The 14503-nt window shown below is 33.9% G+C and overlaps 1 protein-coding gene and 1 non-coding gene across 3 annotated transcripts in view; both read left to right on the top strand.

The window, feature by feature from the left end:
* Window positions 1–13697, top strand: part of KPNA4 (karyopherin subunit alpha 4) — a 58439-nt gene extending 44742 nt beyond the window's left edge. For both annotated transcript variants that reach the window (XM_058556484.1, XM_058556485.1), the window contains 6 exons: window positions 429–557; window positions 1954–2058; window positions 5682–5753; window positions 7240–7402; window positions 9805–9899; window positions 11665–13697. In XM_058556484.1, the coding sequence (XP_058412467.1) occupies window positions 429–557; window positions 1954–2058; window positions 5682–5753; window positions 7240–7402; window positions 9805–9899; window positions 11665–11763 (663 nt within the window). In that variant the 3' untranslated portion in view covers window positions 11764–13697. The remainder of the gene's footprint in view (window positions 1–428; window positions 558–1953; window positions 2059–5681; window positions 5754–7239; window positions 7403–9804; window positions 9900–11664) is intronic.
* Window positions 779–1103, top strand: LOC131415113 (small Cajal body-specific RNA 7). The gene has a single exon (XR_009222342.1). It is a non-coding gene; the product is annotated as a small Cajal body-specific RNA 7 (non-coding RNA).
* Window positions 13698–14503: the final 806 nt, after the last annotated feature.

The raw sequence follows: 14503 nt of genomic DNA, 5'->3' as shown, positions 1-14503 counted from the left end.
ATGACCTAATCCAACTGTAGAAAAATAATTGATAATTCAAATTCATATGATAATGAAATCTCATATGTTAAGCAGATTCCAGCTTTCCTTCAGAAAGGCACTGTTTTCTTTTTAGCTTATGGAAACACTCAGTCTAAAATCTAAAGTAGTATCTTATTTTTTTATGGCCCTAATTACTATCTAAAATTATCCTTATTTGTTTGTTTATTGACTGCCTTCGCCTACAGTAATGTAAGCTTCGTAAGAGCTAGGATTTGTGTCTGTCCTATTCACTCCCCTGTACCTAAATCATTGTCTGACACAACTTGCTCAAAAAGGATAGGTTGGCATGAATGAATGTATCTTTCATAACCTGCCAAACATACCTTTGTGCTAATAAGGAATATTTCACATAGAACAGCATCTCATTAAATCTTTTTGTGTTTCAGACTGCTGCACTTCGAGCTGTGGGCAACATTGTTACTGGAACTGATGAGCAAACACAAGTAGTTTTGAACTGTGATGCTCTTTCACACTTCCCTGCACTTCTGACACATCCCAAAGAGAAAATTAATAAAGTAAGTATTTTTACATACTATTTAATAAGTAGTATGTAAAATATTAGCAGTTTTCATTTGTAGAATTAGGGACTCAGAAGTGTCTATAATATTGATTATTAATATAAACTCATTTAGACATCAGGAGCAAATAAAATATTTTATTCTTTATAACATGGATTAGTATATGATTTTTCCATAATAAAACAAACCAATTGTAAACAGTGCAAACTTGGCTCTCTTGGAAATGATGAAATAGAGATAATTGGGTGTTGAATGTTGTATGATTGGAAATTTTTAGTATGTAAAGTAATTAATCTAAGTTTAATGTTTTGTAGATACTTAATAGAGAGTATGTGTGCATGTGTGTGTGCTCCTGGAGGCTATGGAAAGGGGGCACTGACTAGTGATGCTGATATTGGAGTGCATCTGAGGCTGTTGTAGAATACATGGGTTGTTGATTACAACATTGCCGATGATTAAAACCCAAGAACAGCTCACCTAAGTAGTCTAGCACCCTAAAATCTCTAACAGGGTCGTTAAACATGGTCCTGTGATCTGATCCAGAAGAGCCTGCTGCACACTAGCTAATACTAATAGTTTTTAAAGTAAAACCTATTTACTAGTTTTTTAAAATAGAGAAATGATTCCCTTTTAGTAAATTCTTAAATTTAATAGATTTATTAAGATTGGTAAGTTATAGTAATATCCTACATAGGATGTTAGGTAGATATTTTGTCTTATTTCATGCTACCTGGTTTCAGTGTGCATTTATCATGTATGAAACTTGTAAAAAAAAAAAAAAAAACTTAATCATTTTAGCAAAAGTAGCACCACTGTTGTGTAAAGGGTAGCATAAAAAGATCATGAAGGTAGACCAATAAAGCGTCAAACATCTGGCTCTGCTTTAGCTCTTGAGAGAAATGGTGTGGTGAAAGACTGTTACAAATAAGTATACTAAACAATCCACTATTTCAGTTTTCATGTTTCCTTTATCATAGATAATTGAGATTTATCTCTCTTAGTTAGAACTCTTGATCAGAATAGAATAGAGAATAAAGCACATTACGCGAGGGGGATGCAGAATCTCATTTACAATAGTTGTAGGATTTGTATTTGTATTACAGCTCATCGATTTTTTAGTATTTGTTCAGCCAAGCTTCTTTTGAGTCTTAGTGTTTGGGAACATTGCTTTCAAAAGTTCTTTAGAAGGGTTATTTCATTAGGGCCATTAGCAATTTATCCAAAGAAAATATGGAAAAGGGGATAGAGGAGTTGAGATTCCTAAAATGTTTATTATGGAACTCATTCCATAGGGAAATCATTTGAACATTGTAGGTAGTGAATGTATTTTTTCTTAGTTTGGATGCAGATTTTGTTTTTTAATGAGAAATATTGAAGGAGTCTTGTTCTGCAGGAAGCAGTATGGTTCCTCTCTAACATCACTGCAGGAAATCAACAGCAGGTTCAGGCCGTAATTGATGCCAATCTTGTACCAATGATAATACACCTTTTGGATAAGGTAAGAAAATCATCTTGTATGTATCTGAGTAAGAGGAAAGGGATTTAAATTTAACGAATTACATGAATAATTACTTTTCTGTTTAATTAGAACCTGTACAGTGGCATGAATACTACAGTAAAGTAGTATTAATATTAAAACTTAAAAACCCAGCAGTTTTTATATACAAGAAACATTTCTTTTTAGAAACTCTTACCCGTTCTTTTGTATCATTCTTTTACCAAAATTATCACCATCCTTGGATTTATTTAAAAATTCATATTGTTACCACTGATTATAAATAATTACATATTGTTCTAAGCACTTTACGTATATTACCTCATTTAATATTGTAACTCTGTGAGGTTAAGAATTATCCTCATTTGACGGATGAAGAAACTATAGTGTAAACGAATAAATTGCCCAAGATCAAACAGCAAATAAGTATGCTCTTTAAACCTATGCCATATCATCTCTCATGCTTACATTAACCTTTGGGAAGGAGACGGTTTTAAATGTCACTATCAGGGCCTGCCCGGTGGCGCAAGCAGTTAAGTGCATGTGCTCCGCTGCGGCGGCGTGGGGTTCGCCGGTTTGGATCCTGGGCGCGCACCGACGCACTGCTTGGTAAGCCATGCTGTGGCGGCGTCCCATATAAAGTGGAGGAAGATGGGCACGGGTGTTAGCCCAGGGCCAGTCTTCCTCAGCAAAAAAGAGGAGGATTGAGCACAGGGCTGATCTCCTCTCACACACACACACACACACACACACACACAAAAAGTCACTATCACAGCATGCGGTTTTTTTCGGAACGCTGATCTGTAATTAAAGAGAAGATACCTCCATCTTCTTTTCTTCCATGTTTCCTACAAACTGGTAATAGAGGCTAGTTTCCTATAAACTGGTAGATCAGGTTCAGTTTCTTAGGCAAGAATACTTAATCCACTGCTCTGTACTTCCTAATGATTCACATCAGGAGACACTGTTTCTTCTACATCTAGTGATATTAAGATTGATAAGTGAGCTCAGGTGTTATCAGCCTACTCCAGCTGATTATTATATAAAGTTATCCATCAATCTTTCACCTAATGGTTTTTAGGCAGTCATTGATGGCTAAGAACCGCAAAATGATGACTTTCTAATTCTGTCATTCTTTATGTGTTAACCATGATTCTTCAATAAAGAGCTTCTTCTTATCAGTTATTGGTTTACTCTGAAATATATTTCACATAGGAGAAGCAAGATAAATGCTTGATTCTTGCTCATTATCACTCAGTTTTTAGAATGACATGGTTCCCTAATAACCTCAAAAGTCTCCTAGGGTGGAGTTTTTAGTGTCATTAGGAAATTATGGATTTTTATATATATATATATTTTTTTTTTTGGAAGTTTTAGTCCATTGTAGTTATTCTTTCTGACACTCAAGTTGTCCCTGACCAATGGGAACCTCTTAAATTTAGTGCCTGTGTCTTTTTTACATCACCCCAGTGGTTTTTTAGAGCTTCCTAATGTTGTGGATGTGACATGATTCCCAGGCTTGTCTTGTATATTTTCTAACCTAGACCTGGAATTAACTATTCCTCCAGGGTGACCTCGTTCCTTTTTGTAGCAAATGGTATTTAAATATCGTAGTGCATGTACTAAGGATAATCATTGCTACAAGGTTGTCATTGTTTCTAGGCCTGAGTGAACAAAACAGGTGATAATGGGTTTTTTTTTTTTTAGAAAGTGAAAACTATATTTTATTTTCGTCAACTTGAGAATTTATAAGAAACAAATCATGAATGAAAGGAAGCTATCGGATATTACTGGGTGTTTAAGATAATAGTGTTGTTACTTTCACTTCTTTGATTTTATAGTTTCTTCTCTTTTCTCTTATGCTGGAAATCTTCCTAAAAACATGAACATAATTGTTTGCCTTGTATATTGAGATATATAATATAAAACCTATCAAAATAACAAGACCACCTTGCCACTAACAACATAACTACTCCATTTTCGAGATTTCCTTGAGGATTTTTTTGTCTTTAGGATACATTTTGTGAAGGATGTACTTAAAAATAATGTGTCATTTGAAATAATTCTTGTATAATTCCTGTATGTATAGTTGAGCCACCAACTTGATATATAGTTAGGTTATTTGTTTTTTGTTTTTTATTTTGGGAAATTACTTTAGTTTTTATTTTAGTTTTTTAATTTTGCTTTTGGTTATATAAAGTATTTATGTGGTTTCCAAGTAAAAAATATGTGCCTTGTTTTCAGAGTACATACACAAAGGTGTAACTTCCATTTCTGTCCATTCCCCTCTGTTCGCTCCCTTCCTTTACAGCTAATCATTTTTATTAATTTTTGGTTTATTCATCCATGTTTCTTCTTTAAATATAAGCAGATGCCTGTGTGTGTGTGTGTATATATATATATATATATATGCCTATTCCCACCCTTTCTTACACAAAAGGTAGCCTACTATATATTCTTCTTGCATTACTTTTAAAATATATATATATCCTGGAGATAACTCCCATAGCACTATGTAGAGAGCCTCCTTATTCCCTTTTTTGTCCTTATTCCTTTTGTGGCTACATAGAACTCACTGTATGGACGTACTGTAATGTATTCAATCAATTTATTATTTTATGATATTTGAAATGTTTCTAGTGTTTTGCTGCTAAATAGTATTTTAGGAATAGTTTGTAAATTTTTTCCATGTTTTCACCAGGTTATACTTGGGATTACTGGATCTATCGATAGGCATATCTGTAAATTTTGCTATATAAATGCCCATCTCCCTCTGTAAGGGTTGTATCATTTTGCACTCCTACCAGCCTCAGTGACAGATATTTTCATTTTATCAATCTGATAAGTAAGAATAGATATCCCACTACGGTTTTCATTTTCATTCCTCTTACTTATATATGTTTGTTCTTAGTACATCGTAAGCATTTTTCCAGGTTGCTAGTCGTCTTAATATTTAATAGCTGGTTATTATTTCATTCAGTAGATTTACTGCAATTAGTCAGTTATTCCCCTGTTGTTGAGAATTTTAGCTACTTTTACTTTTTGACTATTATGTGCTAAGTCAAAATGTAGAAAGATACATAATATTACTTTGTTTTAAATTATTTTCTTGGTAAATTCTCAAAGGTGAGATTACTAAATTATATATGACTTTTTAAGTGATTTTTAAATATATTTTTTCAATTTGTATTTGAAATGCAATATATGAGGGTAAATGTCTTTATCATAGTCTCATTAATGGTGGGCATTATCATTTTTAAAACTATGTGTTTAAAAGGATTCTTTATTTTAGCTTTGTCAAATTTGTCACTTTGATTAAAGTGAAATTGTACATTTTCCCATATTTTTCTTGACTAATTTTATTTTATCATTGACTTCATTTAATCTGATATTATTGAATAGTAATATCAACTCAGTTTGTTGCTAAGAGAGTTCACAAAAAGGATTCACCATTTGTTTAGGGTAAATTGGGTTCAAAGGCTTATCTTAATAAGTAAAGATTGTGTATGCATATAGAAAGGCTAGAAGAAAACCTGGGGAAATAAGCAGTTGAAAACTCATTTCAGAAAACTTTTTTTCCAATTTACCCTATGTTGCAATTTCTATCCTTTGCTTTGCTTTTACAGGGGGATTTTGGCACTCAGAAAGAAGCTGCTTGGGCCATAAGTAATTTAACAATTAGTGGAAGGAAAGATCAAGTAAGTTCAGCTCTTATTTATTTCTCAAAACTGGTAAAACAACAGTACGGATAATTCTAAGGTTTAGATTTCAGTAAATCATAATTTAAAATAATAACAAGAGGGGCTGGCCCAGTGGTGTAGTGGTTAAGTTCGTGCACTCTGCTTCGGCGGGCCGGGTTCTCGGGTTCAGATCCCGGGCGCAGACCTATGCCACTCATCAAGCCATGCTGTGGTGGTGTCTCACATACAAAATAGAGGAAAGATTGGCATAAATGTTAGCTCAGGGACGATCTTCCTCAAGCAAAAAGAGGAAGATTGGCAACGGATGTTAGCTCAGAGCCATTCTTCTTCACCAAAAAATAAAAATAAAAAATAGTAGCAAGATAACAGGCATTCTGTGATTTTTTTTTTTCCTCCTCCATGAAAGTGTTACCTTGACTTCCTTTAGTGATATTTCATAGATGAGAAGTGTTCTCTTTCCAACTTCTTGACCTACAAGAATTTTCTAATCCATAGTAATAAGAGCAAAGCACATAGAGTCCAGATTGTTTTTTTGTTTTTTAACAGTAGTAAGAATAAAACAGGATTTTTTAGGTTAATAGGGCAGAATGAAACTGCCTCACAGATTCTCCTAACAAATGAACAACAGCAACAAAAAGAAAGCAAAACAACAACAACAATTTACCAGCAGCAAACCAAACAAGAAACTAAACTCAACCAAAAGGCTGAGACTAGGAACTTGGGTGAGAAATGTGAGGTGCCTAGGACGTAAAATTTGAAGAGGCACTCATTCTCAAAGTTGTGCGGATGACAAAGCTTGTTACCATTGTGCCAACTGGCAAAAGAAAATGAGTTTTAAAGGTCCCAGATATGTTTCAGAAATAGGTGAAAAGGATGGATTTGGAGCTGATAAATAATAAACTGATAATTGTCAGAAATAAGCTGTAGACTGGTGGCAAGCAATGAATCCATTTAAATATGAGTACAGAGCAGAGTATAGATACAATGCGTGGAAATAACTAACAAGATTTAAAAGTGATAGAAAAATATTATGAAAATAGTATAGAACCAATTGAGTAGTGAATTGAGAGCTGGCCAGGTATATGAGAGTGCTAAATGTCACAGCAAAGAATCAATGGATGCTCTCACGTTAAACAATCGTAGTTTTAAAAAAATATCATCCAGCCTCTTAACTGATATTGTAATTTCTTAATCTTAAAGGAGAAAGGATCTTTGAAGGAACTACTCCCTATGGCAGAGAAACGTTTTATATGAAGTTAGGTGCTTCCTTCATTTTCACTTTAGTTTTTTTTCCTACGTTCAAGAAAAATAAACTTACTACATTAAAAAGAAAAGGAGGTTAGATTAATGTAGTCTAACATGTTAGAGATGAAATCATGTTTCCATACTCAAAATTTTAAGTCAGAATTATTCCAGTGAGATCATATGGTACACAAATGAAGTTCACTTATGTCTGTTCTATCATGGTGTTTTTATTCTTCAGGTGGCCTACCTAATCCAACAAAATGTTATCCCACCTTTTTGCAACTTGCTGACAGTAAAAGATGCACAAGTTGTGCAAGTAGTACTCGATGGACTAAGTAATATATTAAAAATGGCTGAAGATGAGGCAGAAACCATAGCCAGTCTTATAGAAGAATGTGGAGGTGAGAAGCTATTATTCCACATTTTAATGTTCTTTTTGTAACTACTTTTATTTTCTGACTAATAAGACACTTCTGTATTTTTCTGTCATAGATAATCAAGTAACAGAATAAAGTAAATACTACATTCTATATGTATAAGTCCTGCTCAGCTTCTTGCATAATGCTTAAGTAACTGAACTGCTACCATATATTGAACAGGCACTGTGCTAAGGTACTGGGAAGACAGTAGTAAACAAGAGACAGTTCTTGCCCTCAAGGCATGTAGTCTAGTCATAGAGATAAATATGAACTGATTTAATGTGCTAATTACCCTAATAGAATTATACAACCAAAAGAAATACGTAATCCATCCTGGAAGAAGCAGGAAGTGACACCTGAGCTGGATTTTGAGAGATGAATAAGGATTAATAAAGTAAAAAGGGATGAAATGTGTTCCAGGCAGAGATAACACCATGAGCAAAGCCTGAGGTGAGAAATAGCATTCAGCAAATTATAAGTAGTACAGTGTTGCTGAATCAAAGTGTGGGGTAGAAACTGCCGAAAGATGAAGCTAGAGACACACAGCCAACAACCAGGCCCCTGCGGTCTTACCAGCTTTGTAGCACAGCAGGTACTGTATTCTGTAGGGCAGTGGTTCCCAAATCTGGCTTTGTACCAGAGCCACCCGCAATGTAAACAACACATCTTAGCTTTTAACTCTCAGGATGAACATGTAGACAGAATATGGAAATCTCAGATGTGGCTGTGGAACCAAATGTAAATGTTACCAACCTGGATAAGCCTAAAAGGAAAGGTATTTCTGACAGAAGTTGAGAAGTAAATGGAGAGGTAACTATAAGAGTAGGAGAACCTGTATGTTCAACTTTGTTAGTGGAGGATTTCAGAGGCTTGAAAATTAATGTAATAAGAAATAAGTATTTTTAAAGTTACTAAAGTGACAAATAGAACAACAGAAAAAACAATGCATAACTATTAAGTTCGGAACAGGAGATGGGGAATAGTATTAGGCAACTAATTAGGAAGTGAGTACCAGAAAAATTAAAAACAGGTGTAGTTAAAAATTTTAGTACTGTTTTTTTCTTTTACCATGTAAATATATTTTAGTTATTAAAAATTAATTTTTATATACTAAAAATATAGGTCTTGATCATTGCCTACCTCACTGGACATGCAGCCCAGAAATCTGTATCTTATAAGCTCCCCAATGGGTTCTGCCATAGGGTATGACAAGCCATTAGAAGAATTTACCTAGGGGATTGATGTGTTTAGATGGAGCATGGATATCAGGAATGAAACTGTTGGAGACAGGGGCCAGGAAACCAGTTAGGAAAGTGTGTGGTGGTCGGGCCACAATAAATGAAGGCAGTGATAGTAGAGACAAAGGGTAGATGACAAGATTCAAGGAATGGATAGACTGAAGTTTTTGAGATTTGATTGTAGAGTACTGAGGGAAAGGCTTTCTCTCAGATTTGAAGCTGTTGTTGATTATCACCAAGTAAGAACACAGTAGAATGGACACTGTGTAAATGAGGAAAGGCAAATAACAAATTGTGCTTGGGACAGTTTGAGTTTTAGGTACCTGTGAAAGGTCCTGGAGGAATTATCATGCAGGCATTTAAATTTTAAGCATCTGAAGCTCAGAAAAGAAATGAAGCCATAGATTTACAAGTCCTCAGGCTTTATGTAGTAGCTAAATTTTTTAATGGAAGAGCCCCATTAGGAGAATGTGTAGAGTGAGAAATGAGCCCAAAGGAACTTCTTCCATTTAAGGAATAGAGAGAGGAAGAAAGGGCAAGTTCACTTTATTTAAATAGAGGTCTTAAAATTAATTACCTCTGTAAAATAAAATGATCCAATTTGCATATCAACATGTTAAGGTTATATGCTCTGCCTATGATTTAATAAATTCATTAATGTTTACAGGGAAAATTCCCTTTTCGCCTGAAATACTGTGGTTGATCTTAATCATTTTCCGTTATATTTAACAGATGTCTTAACACTCATATTTATTAATCACCAGTATTTTAAATTTTTTTCATACATTCTCACTAGAAAAACTTGGCAGATGCTAGAAAGTAGAAGGAATCTGCTTTTAACTTTTAATAAGCAAAGAATTTTATGTTATTACTCCTTAGAAACAGTGGTTATATAGTATTCTGCTGAGTAGATAGATGTCCCGTTGCTTACATTTATATTCAATTAAACACTCAGTTTGTTAATTTTTTAAGATAAATATCCTATATCTTTGTGCATAAAATCTTTTTATTTTTAAGATTCACCTTTAGAATAGATTCCCAAAAGTTGTAGATTTGCAGTCCAGAACTGGTCCCAAGATTATTGTAACTCTTTTGTCACTACTTTTTAAATATTATCATTGTTTCACTTCATAAAATTTCTTGCAGGACTGGAGAAAATTGAACAGCTTCAAAATCATGAAAATGAAGATATCTACAAATTGGCCTATGAGATCATTGATCAGTTCTTCTCTTCAGATGATGTATTTAATAATTTTTTAGTTTTCTTAGTTTTATGCATAAATATAAGCCTAGATGAAATAATATAGTAAGCTAGGACACAAATGTGTGTATTTTTTTGGAATGCAATTAAAATAGGTATATGACAGTAATGTCACTTAGTTCAGAGACATAAATATTCCAAAATTTTAAAGTCCCTCGGGGAGTTAAAAAGTAGTATTAGCTCTGACGGCAAAAAAGATAAGGATTTTTTTTGACGCCGGACAAGTCAGTCTTCATTTTCACTTGATGTCTTTATGGTTCTCATATTTTATATTCTTAATAGCATAACATGTTTGTAACAAACCAGTAATACTAGTATATCCTATAATAAATCCTCTATGACAATTAATTAATCCATATTTGAATATATTGTTATTTTTAGTTGGTGACCAAAAACAAATATGAAGATAGATAAAAGGAAGATAATAAATCATTAAGAAAGATAAGTTACTATATAACATAAGGTATAGTATACAAAAGTATCTTCAGATTGGCAGGAGATGGTAGTTGAAATTAGGGTATTAACTTATTTTTAATATTGTCTCTGTAGACAAGTTAAATCCAAAAGCAATTATTCCTTAGAAAATTATAATGACTAGATAGAGCCACCAGTGGATTTCTTGAATGATTTTCTCAACTTTTCAAAGAATAAGTCTTATACCATGAACTGTTTCCACATTATCAAAAAAGAATGGAATGTTATTAAACATTTTGTTAAGTGTATAGGGTTTGAACATTAACCTAACAAGGACAGTACTAGAAAAGAAAATTGTGGACTATTTACCTGATGATCAAGCTATTAGAATATAATACCAGTTAAACAAATCAGAAGTAAAATCTAAAAAGAGCATACTCTTTTAAGGCTAGCTTTTATCATGTCTTAAAGTTGGATTTTTGGAAGTCCTAATTTTCACTTAGGTATACACAAAGCCTTATGATTTCTAATACCTAAATGTGCAGGTCTTTGTTGCTCTCTTACATTGTGAAAAGAAAAATGCAGATAATGTGCATATTTATAGGAACTATAGTATAGGTTCATAATTTTGTGGTATTTCAAAAAAGAACCTTTAGGGCCTGGCCCCACGGCCGAGTGGTTGAAGTTGCCCGTGCTCCGCTTCAGTGGCCCAGGTTCACAGGCTCGAATCCTGGGCACGGACCTACATCACTCACCAGCCATGCTGTGGCGGTGTCCCACATATAAAAAGTAGAGAAAGATTGGCACAGATGTTAGCTCAGGGCTAATCTTCCTCAGGAAAAAAAAAAAACCTTTAGATATAAAGCATATAGAAGATTTTTTATCCATTATTAGCAGAGCTGTTATTTTACTACTTTAAGCTCAAATGTCATTTGTCTTCAATTGCTGTTAAAAAATTAACCAAAGATTACACTTACTCTCCAAAAGTGGTGGCATTAATTTTTTTAATGTCATGAACTTTATCTATTTGCCAAGGTACAAGGGAAATAATAGTGAATACCCTCTCAGTTTGAGGTGTAGGACCATGTGCAATGTATTGCATCTATTACATACTTTTTGAAGATATTCATCTTGCATATTCTCTTAAGTTTCCTCTCATTTTGGCATCCCTTAAGAAAAAGCCTTTACAAAATGTTTCAGGTTTCTAAGGGAGTGGTTGGACAATGTTGGCACTCCTCATCTCTCTCATACTTTGTTTAGGGTGAATGGAAATATTACTGATGCTCTTTATGTATACTGAAAACTAATCATCACTTTCTTTTTTCCCTCAGATTGATGAAGATCCTAGCCTTGTTCCAGAGGCAATACAAGGTGGAACGTTTGGTTTCAATTCATCTGCCAATGTACCAACAGAAGGGTTCCAGTTTTAGAAAGATGTTGTGGAAGTTAGATACAATGCAGCACTGAGATAGATATATATATATATATATATATATATATATATATATATATATACATATATATAAAAAGGTTTGATCCATCCAGCTTGGCTCATGGGATCTGCTGCTGCATTAAATCGGGAACGAAAATGTGAAGATTTCATTTGGAATCACAGAAAATGCCCAAATGAGGTCAAGATGGCGAGTGGATGCGAGTGAGAATGAGTGGCAAAGTGTAATGAAAACTTTACATGAATGCTTATTTAGGTTGTTCAAAGTAAAAAGGGCTACAGGTCACAGATCTTCAGTGCCTGAGAAGGAACATTGACTTGCTCTATATCAATTGAGGAGAAAGTGCCGTACTGTCATCTTCAAGCCTTGTAAGCATAAAACAGAATAGGATGCCCATATAAGTCAAAGGAAGATGAGCCCAGGCCTTGCTATGAAGCAATGTGTGAATGGACAATGTTGAATGAATGTCTGGCTCAGTGAGAGAGAGCCAGAGTCACCTTTCAAATCTAGGGCTCTTCACTCATGAAGCAGACTCCTAGTCTTGGTGACTGTGTATGAGGTATGGTTGTGGTGCTGTATGTGAACGCATGCAAGCTTGATTTGCCTTCAGGGGGCTGATAACAAACCTAGGAAATCATCAGAGTGAGATCATAAGTGTTAATGTACACTGGACATGAAAACAAAGACCGGTTTAGCAGCAGACATTGGTTTACTCTGCAGCCTGTGTTTTCTATTCTCCTCTTCCCTTTTCCCACCTCCTCTTTTCTTTTTTTTTTTTTTTTCTTTTTTTCTTTTTTTTTTTTTTTACTTAACCCAGTACTGGCTTTTTAGTTGCTTCTCAAGTCAGAAAACTTTTCAGGAAGGTTTCCCTGTGCATTTGCACCAGATGAATGTTTGATGCTATGATAAGCTTTCCATATCATCAAAACTAATTTGTGTAGAATTTTGCATGAAAAAAATCATAAATTTCCCTCAAAATAGACTGTGTTGCAATACACAAATTGCCATAATAGTATAAAACAGTAAAATGTGCTTTTAAAAAGCCATCCTTTTCATTTTCAGAGGTAACATAAAGATCTTTGCATGAGGTAAATCTACGGCATAGTTCATTTTTAGATTTTGTTGAGTCCTGTAAAGAAGAAGAAGAAAAAAGTTTCAGTTGTGGTAGAATACCGTGCTGTGTTTAAATGTTACTTGTTTTCAAACTTTGTTTTCTATGAAAATGATATGGAAACTTCTAAAATGGAATTTGGTGCATATGTACTGCTGAATAAAGACCGATAAAGAGATTTGAGTAGATGTACAAATCAAGTAATGGTTTGAACACCTTTAATAATATGCCTAATCTGTTCAATTGTTTTAGAATCTTTTTATCTTAGATGTAGGCAGCCATGAACAATCTATTTTGAGCCACTTTAGGGAGAAAACTTTGTATTTTTAAAACTTGCATAAAAGTTATGCAAGTGGTTTTTATAAATTGGAATAATGCCTCAGTTTTGAGGTTATGCACACTAAATTAAATGTGACATAAATTAATTTGTACAAAAAGAACTCTTTATAAGGTGGCTCATTGTAGGAAATCCTGTGCCTTCCCCTTTGAGCACAAGTGTTGCATGAACAACAGTTTGCTATAAAAAACATACCAGATTAGCCACCATTAGCATCTATATCTACTTTGTGTTTAAAAATCAGCTGGTAATTCTGAAACACTGTAGAATGGATAAAAATTATTTTGTGATCATAACTCTTTGTTGAACTAGAGTATTTTTGCAGCATTCCTTGTCATCAGAAACATGGTTAAAGTTTAAAACTAGAAGCAGCAGAAAACTAGCTTGTAAATTTATCCAAGTAGAGTGCAGGCTAGGCTGTCTTGGGGAAATAAACATTAAAACTTAAAGCAATGTTTTACATGGGGTGTGTGTGTGTGCTGTGTGGATTTATTTTATATTAATGTGAAGTTAGAGTATAATTCAATGACTTGTATTAGCTTATCTTTCTTAAGCTTTTGACCTAGAACCAACATAACAAAAGAAATTTCTTAAGTTCTATAATTTCACTGTAGACATATTAATATTCTAACCCAGTGAATTTGTTCAGGTGACGCCATCTGTGCTTCTGCTTTTTCCTGTCCAGACCAAGCTTTTGACCTTCCTTCACTCTTCCAGCAGAATGGACTGAGAAAGAAAGCTTGGCTGTATTTTAAGTATTACTGTAACTTCAACATATGTCTCTAAATCATAGATTGCACACAAAGCATGGTTTTACAGAAGGCTTAAGTTACCAGAAGGTGAAAATAACAATACTTTGCATAATTCATGTTTCTCAGTAGAAAAAAAAGATATGATTCAGAGTAAACCAGTGAGGCCAAATGATTATATGGAATAGTTCTTCTTATATACGTACTAGTTGTTGATGGTACTAACATCTCTGAGTATAAGGGCTCCCTGATGGTCTAAATATTTCATCTCTACCTATGCTTTCATACAGGACGTTGATTTTCTAATAGAATTCCAAGAAGAACTTTTCAAGGTTGGAAATTTGTTTCAGCACAGTAAACAGTTCACCAAAGTGAACTGATTTAGACACAGCTCTTTATTCTCCAGTGATCTAGGAAACTGATTTATTTTTAACATAGAACATTATTTGTGATGAGGGGAAAAGTGGAATAATAAGCTTTTAATAAGCTTAATGTTCTTGACTTTTCGTGCCTTAAACTGCC

The sequence above is a fragment of the Diceros bicornis genome, chromosome 15 (assembly GCF_020826845.1).
Source record: "Diceros bicornis minor isolate mBicDic1 chromosome 15, mDicBic1.mat.cur, whole genome shotgun sequence".
Classification (NCBI taxonomy): domain Eukaryota; kingdom Metazoa; phylum Chordata; class Mammalia; order Perissodactyla; family Rhinocerotidae; genus Diceros; species Diceros bicornis.
This window is presented reverse-complemented; position numbering and strand designations above follow the sequence as displayed.